Source organism: Folsomia candida, unplaced genomic scaffold (assembly GCF_002217175.1).
Source record: "Folsomia candida strain VU population unplaced genomic scaffold, ASM221717v1 Fcan01_Sc004, whole genome shotgun sequence".
Lineage (NCBI taxonomy): Eukaryota > Metazoa > Arthropoda > Collembola > Entomobryomorpha > Isotomidae > Folsomia > Folsomia candida.
In genome coordinates, this window is record NW_019091196.1 from 10,846,574 (window position 1) to 10,857,056 (window position 10,483).

Here is a 10,483-nt window from a genome sequence, read left to right on the forward strand (position 1 = left end):
ACTTACACGTACGAACGTATATATAGAGAGCAAAAATAAGTCTGCAACATAGAACTTCATAGAACGTGAACGTGATATATGATATGCGAATGTGATAGATGAACTGGCTCACTTTGTTCATGAACCGTTCATGAAAACCCTCAGCGGAAGCATCATATTTCGCAAGACATTTTTAGCCCTCTTCTATAGATTCAATGTTCCTTTTTGTACTTAATTGCCAGTGATTTTATTCTTACTAATTAGGTATACCAATTAATATTTCATGAAATGACTTTGATTTTACTAGAAAAATATTTTTTAAGAATTGAGTTCCAAATATTGAATAATTTCTCTTAAATGAATGACCAACTTAGGATTAGCAAAATCACGTAATTTAATAATCTGGGACTAATTTTAGGTAACGTTTATTAGCAATTTTTTGTTAACAAAATTTGCAAAGAATAGCGCAACCAGTAATCGCACGATACCCCGCATAGCTTGGCGGTGGGTTTGGTTGATGTATTGGGAAAGGTGGGGTTGGTAGGGCGATTGGTAGGCAATACAAACCAGCAGCAGAGTAGAATACGCAGAATGAGAAGGAGAAGAAGAACAACAATCACTTTTTGTACGCTATATTAAACTAATAACAAACAACTAAGATAATACACTTACACTTTTTATAAGGGGACAAAAGCAGTGTCGCTGTCGTCGTCGATTAAGACGAAACACTCCAATTTTGTACTCTTGATGATATTTATTATCCTTCATTACTGCCAACTTTGAGTGCAAATGTATTTATGCAGACGAGTAGAATAATATTTATTAGCAAGATAAAAAGTGCAAGTGCTGCTGCTTTGTTGACCACCAACCGTCAATCAAAAAATTAAGGACAGGAGTGAGCGCAAGGTTTGCTGGTCTTGCTTGGAGCAGGTGTGCTATAAATTATTACTGTGTGCTATCTACTTGGTTGGTTAAAAATGATACGATTTTAATTGCGATATTTCGTACAGGTTAGTACAAAAAGAATAGTGTATGGTGTGGTGGAGTAAGCGAGTGGTGTGAGGAGAGGAAAAATTCTTTAAAAAGACAGGAAAACAGGTACGAAAAAGAATTTTTTTAAATTAGTGCATATATTTAAGTAGGAGGTATTTGGCGTTGTTACATTTATACTACTTTAGTTAGATGTGTAGCAACATTCAGTTTTAGGCCTTTTAAGATGGCCTTATAGATTTACCAAGATGTCTGTCTGTCCGTCCGTCTGTGCGTCCGTCTGTGCGCACGATAACTCTCTTTAAACAAAAGCTATCGACTTGAAATTTTGCACACTTCATCTTCGGGTCAAAAGTAAGGATGAGTTCGGAGATGGGCATGATCGGCCAAGTAGTTGGCCGGTGGGGGTCATTACTATCCAAATGCGTTGCCCTTAACTACCAAGAACCTTTAGAGCAGGTTAAATTATTTAAGTGCAAGTAAAATATTTGTAGCTTGAAAAATATCTATAGTAATAATTTTCAGTAATTTTAGTATGAAGATTGCGACTGACCTCAAAGCGTTTAAATTGGAATGGAGTTTCAGAAATTTTAAACCTGGGAGACCCGATAGGGTGACCCGACGGATTTCTAAAATTTGTAGTACGTAGTTGAAATTTGGAACAAAGGTTGCTAGTGGATTGTAACAGAAAAAACTGAATTTAGGTTGGAACAATTTTAATCTTGATGGACCCTATGGGGTGACCCATACTGATTTTTCAAAATCGTCATATCGAAGTGAAATTTGGGAGAGAGGTGATCCATATCTATTTTTAGAAATTGCGTTAAAAACATGAAATCCGGCACGGTAATACTTACAATTAGTGGCTTCTCATCAAAGAACTTGAAATTAAAAGTTAGCTAACAAGGGATACTTTCGAGGTGATAATCGTGTCCAGGGTACCACTCATTGGTCTAAATGTTTTTTGATCGAGTGTTTCTCACGGGTTCGGGTTCTTACTTCGGGTTTCGGGTTCGGATCGGGTTTGGGTCCTGCTTCGGATACGAAATTTCAGAACCCGAAACTTTCGGGTTCGGGTTCGGGTCCGAGAAATGTGAGCCCAAAATTTCGGGTTCGGGTCGGGTTCGGGTTCCGACTAAGAACCCGAAACCCGAACCAACAAGAACTTTTTGCCACAACGAATACGAAAACATTAAAAAAGAAAATAAAGTGTTAACCACACTTGCTACGACGGTTATGCTGCAGTAATTCATTAAATAATTCAAATTTTTAATTGTCGTAACTTCTTTTCACAAGTGTCTTCAATTAGTGTTATGGTTTGAATATTGAAATAAAATATATTTTTTTATCAAAAATTTGCTAAATAGTTAGCTTGAGCTTACTTTAATATTGGAAACTTGAAACTGAAAATCATTTTCAGTTTTCAACTGATTTAAAAATTTCTGAATGTCACGGAAAGCCATTATCCATGGTCGATTTTTTGAGATTGCATTATTATGGTCGAGGAATTAAGATTCACATTTTAAAATGCGTTATGTACTAATGCAGAAATGTGCTTAATTATAATTCCTCGGTCATATTTACAGAAGTATTGTTTGTTTGAAACCTTTAGGCTAAAAAGCCAGTCACCCCTTAAAGTTAAAATATATTCGGTTTTTCGGGTTCGGGTTTCGGATTTGATCCGCCAGTTCGGGTTCGGATCCTTGCAAACGGGTTTCGGGTTCTTCGGGTTCGGGTTGCCCTCAAGTTTCGGATCAGTAGTATCGGGTTCGGGTTTCGGATTTGCAAGAACCCGACCCGTGAGAAACACTAATACCCATCTTCGAACTCGGTCGTTGCCCAGATGCATGTCTGTATCAAATTTGGTAAAAATCAGCCTACTCCTTCGAGAGTTATGGAAAGACAGACAGACGGACAGGTCGATTACATAAGCCCTAGTTCGGGCTAAAAATTATATGCCAATCGTTCATTAGAGTCTGGCTTTTATGTAATAATGCCGTCTTAAAAGGCCCCTTGGAGGTTGCTTGGAGTAGGTTTTTGTATCGCGCTACGTCGAATGGTTGCGCTAATTGTTTTTTTATCATTTATCTTAGGACCCAAGTAAAACAAGATAAAAGACAATATTCCAAAGAACGAGTACTAGTATTGGGGACTGATTAGGGTTTGGACAACGATTCTGTTCGTGGAATTGGCAATGAGCAGTGGATATTCAAGTTTAGACGAAGTGGATAAGGCCGTGGCATCATTCAACATGTCAAGTCCTTCTGAAACAAATGATAGTATCAATTCCAACATTAACAGCTCAAATGCAAACAACATGACCCCAGAGGAAGACGAAGATCATAACAACCAGAGACCACCATTGATCTCATCCGGGGGAACCAACGGATCTTCTTTCCTCCCCTCGTCCTCGCTGTCCACATCCTCTTCGGCTTCGTCCTCAATTGGAGGACAGACTGGACTTGCACCACCTCCTTTGGGACAGTGGTTAGCAAAAATTATAACAAATAACAATTCTTTATAAAAATACAAATGTGCCCTTAAGTCTTCCATGATTTTAAATTCAGGCCATCTTATACAGGCTTTTGTAAAATTAAATTCTTTCGTGTTACAGGGTCCGTCTGAATGTGGGAGGGACTCTTTTTCTTACAACAAAGACAACCTTGTGTCGGGGTAAGAGCAGTTTTAATATATTTATTAAAGAATCTGATATTCTTGTATGTATACCAGATTAATAAATTCTGATTTTCAACAGATCCAAAGTCGTTTCTTCAAAGATTGTGTCAAGAAGACTCCGACCTTATTTCGTACAAAGTGAGTTGTAGCAATAAATTTGTATTCTTTCAATCTTGTTTATCTCCAATTTAATGACTATTCTCATTAGGATGAGACTGGAGCTTATTTAATAGGTTTGTACTTTTTAAATCATTAAATTGATCTGGATTTCAATTAAACATTTATTTTTGATTTATCATGTAATGTTTAAATAGATCGGGATCCAACGTATTTCGGGCCAGTGCTCAACTACCTTCGTCACGGAAAATTAGTTATCAATAAGGATTTGGCCGAAGAAGGTACTCGTACAATTAGTCCTTGTTTTTCATAACTCAAGGAAGAAGTTGTCGTATAATAGTGTAAAATTATTTGCAGGTGTGTTGGAAGAAGCTGAATTTTATAACATGTGAGTAGCATCTTTGACTCAATCCCACTGTACATATTATTTAATACGATAAGTTTTTGCAATTGGTTTTTGTCTTGCTACATTCTAGAATGGAATTGATCAAGCTCGTGAAAGACAGGATAAGAAGACGAGACTTGCGAGGTGGTCAGCTGGACAAGAAGCACGTGTATCGTGTTTTGCAGTGTCATGAGGATGAGTTGACCCAAATGGTGTCCACAATGTCTGATGGGTGGAAATTTGAGCAGTTGGTCAATATTGGTTCTCAGTACAATTACGGAAATGGTGATCATTCCGAGTTCCTCTGTGTCGTGTCTCGAGAATGTATTGATTCTGGCAATTCTAGCGTCCAAGACCAATCCAATGATCGTGCAAAGGTACGAATATAATTCAAAATTGTCTACTACTTTTTCTAAAAAAAAAGAAAACAGATATCTAATATTCTTTATTGACAATTATTTAGGTGTTGCAGCAAAAAGGCTCCAGAATGTAATAACAAAAATACGAAAAACGATTTTAGAAATTAGCTAACTCGTTGTTACTGTCCGTGTGCCCTCGTACATATTGTTCATAACCTATATACCCTTGCATTCTATATATGTGGGTCGTACGCCACGTTGTTACATGTGACGTTGTCGTGATGATTCCATATTTTAATTTGATGATATTTTGCACTGGAAATATTTTGATGACGTTTCAAACGACTCGTAATTATGGATTGTAATTATTTAAACCAAAATGCAACTTTTAAAACTTGTTTTAATGCTTGTCTATGAACCCGTCAAATGATTAAAGTTAGTTTCAATTTCGAGTAAGAAGAATGTGTTACCAAACTTGTAGTCTGAGTTGAGTTAAATCTACTGGACGTTTACGTAGAATACTTTTACATAATTATTTATTATTATTATAGGATTAATTTTATATTGATGGTTTTGCAAGTACGTACAACGTAAGAATAATTACGTAAAACCTTAAATTATTTGTTATGAACGGTTCAATTATATTTAATTATTCTTGTGAGAATGCTTTTGTTACATGAATATTTATTTGATTTGAAAGTTTGAGAAATCAGTGATAATATCCAACAAACAAGTTATTGTTACAAACATGATCCGTATTCAAAACTGATTGATCAAACCCATATTTGCACTTTTATATATTAATATTGATGTCGTTTGTTACAACAAAACCAAACTATATATAAAATATATGTACGATATACAAGATAAGACTATACAATTGTAAAATATTTACAACAATGTTTTATAACGCGACTTGTGGCTTCAAATTTCAATCGATCAATGAAGATCTACGCAACTATAAAGAGCTATAGAAAATATGTGTACTACGTCGTACGTGTTTTATTACAGGTTTAGAATACATACTTAATATCCATTTGGACGTTTTACATATGAATATATTAATGTATAAAAATAGTGATTGGGATACACTAAAACTTGTATTTGTAAAGACAGTGTGTTGTTAAAAGTTTATTAAAAGTGAATAATAATTGATTTTGGAAGTTGGCATTCCTTTCATTCAATGGCACTACTCCCGTGTCGGCAACACAAGCCATCTTTGATATGGAGAATCTTTCTCGCAATTCCTTTCTCCAACGGCATTCGACCCCGATCCTGCCAAGCACATGCCAGTGATTTCATTTAAAAAGCGATATTTGCCATGGCCAACATAACTAATTTTCCACAGGGTCGAAATCGGTTTGCCATTAATCGGAGTGAGCATCCATCCCTTCTCAGAATCTGTAAGTACATATTTTATTTATGTAAAATAGGTCCATTTGTCTTAAATTTTTAAACACTTACCTCCACTGACTGCCGTAAATGTCCACTTTTGATCAGGTCTGTTTCCCCATCTAGATCGGACTGGTACTCCGGCCTCAGAGGCTGTCAAAAACTGGATAAGACAAAAATAAGTGCTTGTTTATGACAAGAATTAGTACAAATTGTGGGCATACTTATTTACCTACCTTATCCTCACTCTGAATTTCCAGCCTGTACAACCCATTGTTCTCTATTTTCGTAGGTTGCAACATTCCCATGGCTGAGTGAGATGCTGCTATGCAAAACAACAACACAATTCCCGAAAACCTTGTCATGGTTGGAAAAGATGAGACTTGAGAGTTGAGACGACACCAGACTGCAAAAAAGGAGACGAGTGGTGTCCCCATTGTGGCCTCGCATCGCATTAAAGTGCAAATTAGCAGAAGGCAATTTCATAAGAAGGCAATAACTTCATAATGAAGATCACGAATTGCATAATAATAAATATTTGTCGCATCATTTGTGAATATAATTATTTTTGATGTCAGTGGCTCCTTCATAGCCCATATGTAGATATATACGAGCATTAATGTATCATCACTAACAAATGAAATAAACACCATTAAGTATCATCCTAAAGTTCATGTTATTACTGATCATTTCTTCAGAAATGTAAAATTTTATGGTAATTCTGTTAATTCTAGATGACTAACCTTGACCCAATTTCTTCCATTAATTCCACACTATTTGATTTTATTAGCCATGAAAGACTGCTACAAATCAAGAATTGCTGTTTGCCACAAGACATCGTCATCAAAGCATGAAATGTAATTTAATTGTAATCTTAAAACTGGAAGGCCATCATGATTTTAGGTGAAATGGGGTAGTAACATGAACTAATTAGCTTTCCTCCTCTCTTACATGACTTTTCGTACGGCCACCTATATATGCATGTAGTAGGTATGCATATAGTAGGCTTCAGTACACGCTTCAGTTATTTAGTTATCAACATGCCCTCAAAGTCCGGAAGTAGATGAAGTTGGAAAGTAAACTGCCAAATGACAAACAGATGCGGGTTTTACTGCCACTTTGGTGAGTGAAGTGAAGTCTCGCAAGATTCTTTGAAATTCTAGACAGATTAGTTACGGAAAAGTGGCCTTATTAATAACTGAATTTCATCAATAAAGTGGAGAGGGTGAGAAATATCACTGGTGACTGGTCATCCCAAGTCATCAACATTTCTCATCCAAAGATCAGCACGGGCGTTCAGCGTGAGAATGCGACATCGATCATGGGAGCTCTTCCAAGGGCAAGAGATTAGAAGAATTATTTTATGTTTTATTTTAAGTGATATATCAATTTATGCATAAAAATCAATCATGTAAGGGGTCGAATGCTGATCTCGGATGCCTATCCGAATCAAGTAGAGGTTTTCCCAACCCACCAACATCGAGTTTTTCCTCTACTCCCTAAGCGTATTTTATATTTTATAAATAAGTCGTTCTTTGAATATTGGTCATGTAACCTTTATTACGTATTACTAATGACTCCTGCCTTTGGCCAATCACAAAAACCACATAAAATATGCAGATAGATTTTGATGGAAGAACTAAATACGTACTTTCAACTTGGGTCGTTTCTCAGTTTCATGATTACACGTTCCGTTCAGTCGCCACATGAAAATCGGTCGTAATTTTATATTGACTTTTTGCGACATATTATTACCCGATATTTTTACGACTTATCAAGTCACTAATAATAATGGATATTTTAAAGTTCAGTCTGTCTGGCCGTACGGAGTGTTGAGTGAGCGCAGAAACTAGTCCAGCCAGATAAAATAACAAATATGTATCCATGTCTCACATCTTCATATTTCTACTCCAGCCAATTTTTTTCAGCGTCATCAATGTTGACTTAACTTTCAAACTTCCGCAATCGAACGGCATGATGAAGCAAAATAATAAAAAGTGCATGCACACTAACGTCGGATCATTTATTATTATCGGGGAACCATCCACATCTGAGTCAACAATCGCATATTCAAGAGAGATTTTTTTTACTGGGGCTCATATTTATTATTGCCAACTACTAACCCACATTTAAATTTAGCAAGTCAGTAAATCAATCTCAGAAGCATGAAATTTGCATATATGTGTTTATCAAAGTAAAATAAGACGTGTTTGTGCATCATAAAACTTGAGTTTGTCATCGATTAGGCTTCGTATGTACTTACATTCGTTGGTGCAATGGTTTACTTACATTGCACTTTGTGAAAGTAGTGATTTCACTGCGCATTGCATGTGTACATATTAATTGCATAACACCACAATTTGCTTTTCCCGACTCCCAAAGGGTAGAGGATGCCCTTGAACATTTAATCAGCCATGCATCACGACACGCCCACCTTGTGTACACGCCAATTAACTTGTGCGGTGCGTTATCAATTTTGGAAACTATGCACATAAAATTCTTGACCTGACCTCCAGCCAGAACCTTTTTTTAGTATGCCTGCACGATTTGAGAATGTTATTTCCGATTGCACCCGATCAATCATACACGAGGTTTTGGTCATGGATTTCATGATTCCATGAAATCCAAGCCGTACAAATATGTGTCACAAAATTATTAATAATAACAATTAATTGATTTCTGCGATACCTTCGTAAACAATTCCTCAAAATTTGATATCCTATTGATCTTTTTAGTCTTTGTGCAAATATTATTTGTTTTTGCATTCAATATTTTGTGTTCACCATAAATACATAATTGCTTGAATCATCGATTAAAATAATATACGTTTCATCCGTCCCTCCGTCCGTCCATGATTGAATGTTGCACTTACAATCAGCCATCAGCACTTATTTATCAAGTGTTTTGCGAATAATAATCTAATAATTGAAGTGATCAATGATATCAGTGTTTCATAACAAACTTGATCGATCCAGACCCATCATTTTTTAAATTCTTAATTAAACTCATATTTAATCTGTTACTCATTCGCTGTACGAGTTAAATGATATGAAAAATATGTGTTTATAAGCTTCAATCGCGCATGTATGCACTTAAAACCTGATTAATAACTTTTTGACTATTAATCAATTTTCCAATTATCTGTGAATTATGCTTATTATAATGTATGTATGTAACACACACATTAATCTATTACGAGTACTTGTCAATCAATACACCTTGACAGGAAAATGATGTATGATTACTTTTGCACATGGAACTTCGTTGAAAAATTGATATAAATACAAAATTACATGCCATAAGTTGGTATTCCTTGCCGTTGCCGTTGTCCCGAAAATAAAATCAATTACAATGAAAGTCGCAGTCTTGCTCGCGTTCTGCTTCGTGCTTTTGGGAAGCTCTGGTAATTTTCAGTAAAATTTACAAAATCGCATAAAATTTAGAGTTGCATTTTAATTATTTATCCCATGTAACACGTAGCTGCACAGAATTGGCAACGAGCTGAATTGACATGGTACGAGTCCTATCCTGATCCCAACAGCGACGAATGCATCGTACGTACATATTTTACCACGATGACTTGAAAAATAAGATAATTAAAAAAATTATTCGATTGTAGATCTACAATGGATGCTTGTGGTCCGGATATTTCGCTTATTTGGTTGGAAAGCAACCTGAGAGCTGGGTCGCAGCAAATAACATTATCGCAGTCCATTCCAAGGATGGAGAACGGTATAAGCTGAAAACTTTCAGAATTCGCCAAGGATCCAGAACAATTGACGCCAAGGTTTACGACCACTGCGCCGACTCCGATTGCAACGGATGCTGTACTCGCAACGCTCAACCGTCCAATTTCCTCATTGGTAATTATATTATTAAAAGTAGACGATACATCGACGTATTACTAACAAATTCAATCTTTCCAGACATGGAGACATGGAGAAATACACCAAGAACCGTTTCGGATCAGGATCCGGACAAGTCGAATGGTACTGCCTGGACTGTTAAACTACATACTTCATACTATTACCGTCATTACTATCTAATAACCCGATGCCCCCACTGCATTCGACTGAATTGCAGTGTGAATCTGAAATCATCATCGTTTGAAATTGTAAATTGCATCCGAGTCATGTACGTAATAAATAATAAACTACAAGTCAAGCACATTGGAAACTCCTCACCAGTCTCACTTCAATCCACCGGAATGGCGATTGCTTCGTTCGCTCGTGTTGTCATCAAGGGCTTTAAAATAGTCCAATTTATACCCCTTCTTATTTCGTCCACTTTTCTTTTTACGTGCCTTTTTCCAAATAAGATTAGATTATTTTCTCTTGTACAATTTTCTCTCTAAATGTTGTCCACCCTTGACTGATCTCAACATACTTTGGACGACGACTGGTGAGATGAAATTCTATACATAAACCCAACTCACATGAGTGCGTCACTCTTACATGCTTCCCGTCTCAAAAAGAGTTGCTAATCGCCTTCTTCTTGCCTAAAGTAATCCGGATCTTCCTTTTCCATTTGCTTGACTGCACACACACACAATTTCTTCCCCCTCCATCAGCAATTCTCTTTATTC

General features: G+C 36.3%; 3 protein-coding genes across 4 annotated transcripts; 2 read left to right on the plus strand and 1 right to left on the minus strand.

The window, feature by feature from the left end:
- The first annotated feature begins 534 nt into the window (after positions 1-534).
- On the plus strand, positions 535-5,661 carry LOC110848561 (BTB/POZ domain-containing protein KCTD5). Its single transcript, XM_022095808.2, has 10 exons — positions 535-909; positions 990-1,077; positions 3,063-3,456; positions 3,584-3,642; positions 3,725-3,783; positions 3,854-3,878; positions 3,960-4,043; positions 4,120-4,150; positions 4,239-4,524; positions 4,611-5,661. Exons 3-10 carry the CDS (start codon positions 3,164-3,166, stop codon positions 4,638-4,640), a joined length of 867 nt encoding a protein of 288 aa, XP_021951500.1. The 5' UTR covers positions 535-909; positions 990-1,077; positions 3,063-3,163; the 3' UTR covers positions 4,641-5,661.
- On the minus strand, positions 5,171-8,813 carry LOC110848562. The gene is made up of 3 exons (XM_022095809.2): positions 6,135-8,813; positions 5,971-6,061; positions 5,171-5,907 (listed from the first exon to the last, which is right to left on the minus strand). Exons 1-3 carry the CDS (start codon positions 6,351-6,353, stop codon positions 5,696-5,698), a joined length of 522 nt encoding a protein of 173 aa, XP_021951501.2. The 5' UTR covers positions 6,354-8,813; the 3' UTR covers positions 5,171-5,695.
- A 329-nt stretch (positions 8,814-9,142) lies between these two features.
- On the plus strand, positions 9,143-10,449 carry LOC110848852. Of its 2 annotated transcripts, none has more exons than XM_022096185.2 (4): positions 9,143-9,301; positions 9,379-9,452; positions 9,518-9,761; positions 9,825-10,449. In XM_022096185.2, exons 1-4 carry the CDS (start codon positions 9,250-9,252, stop codon positions 10,250-10,252), a joined length of 798 nt encoding a protein of 265 aa, XP_021951877.1. In that variant the 5' UTR covers positions 9,143-9,249; the 3' UTR covers positions 10,253-10,449. The 2 variants fall into 2 exon arrangements, with proteins under 2 accessions (XP_021951877.1, XP_021951878.1); XM_022096186.2 differs by having other exon boundaries at positions 9,833-10,074.
- The last annotated feature ends 34 nt before the right edge of the window (positions 10,450-10,483 follow it).

What these genes read in the sequence shown, in the direction of transcription:
- LOC110848561 (XM_022095808.2), top strand. Translation starts at nt 3,164, where the DNA reads ATGAGCAGTGGATATTCAAGTTTAGACGAAGTGGATAAGGCCGTGGCA. An exon ending in CCACCTCCTTTGGGACAGTG is followed by an intron (nt 3,457 to 3,583) that starts GTTAGCAAAAAT and finishes TTCGTGTTACAG; the next exon opens with GGTCCGTCTGAATGTGGGAG. An exon ending in AAAGACAACCTTGTGTCGGG is followed by an intron (nt 3,643 to 3,724) that starts GTAAGAGCAGTT and finishes GATTTTCAACAG; the next exon opens with ATCCAAAGTCGTTTCTTCAA.
- LOC110848562 (XM_022095809.2), bottom strand. Translation starts at nt 6,353, where the DNA reads ATGCGATGCGAGGCCACAATGGGGACACCACTCGTCTCCTTTTTTGCA. An exon ending in AAATTCAGAGTGAGGATAAG is followed by an intron (nt 6,062 to 6,134) that starts GTAGGTAAATAA and finishes TGTCTTATCCAG; the next exon opens with TTTTTGACAGCCTCTGAGGC. An exon ending in ATTTACGGCAGTCAGTGGAG is followed by an intron (nt 5,908 to 5,970) that starts GTAAGTGTTTAA and finishes ATGTACTTACAG; the next exon opens with ATTCTGAGAAGGGATGGATG.
- LOC110848852 (XM_022096185.2), top strand. Translation starts at nt 9,250, where the DNA reads ATGAAAGTCGCAGTCTTGCTCGCGTTCTGCTTCGTGCTTTTGGGAAGC. An exon ending in CGTGCTTTTGGGAAGCTCTG is followed by an intron (nt 9,302 to 9,378) that starts GTAATTTTCAGT and finishes TGTAACACGTAG; the next exon opens with CTGCACAGAATTGGCAACGA. An exon ending in CCAACAGCGACGAATGCATC is followed by an intron (nt 9,453 to 9,517) that starts GTACGTACATAT and finishes ATTCGATTGTAG; the next exon opens with ATCTACAATGGATGCTTGTG.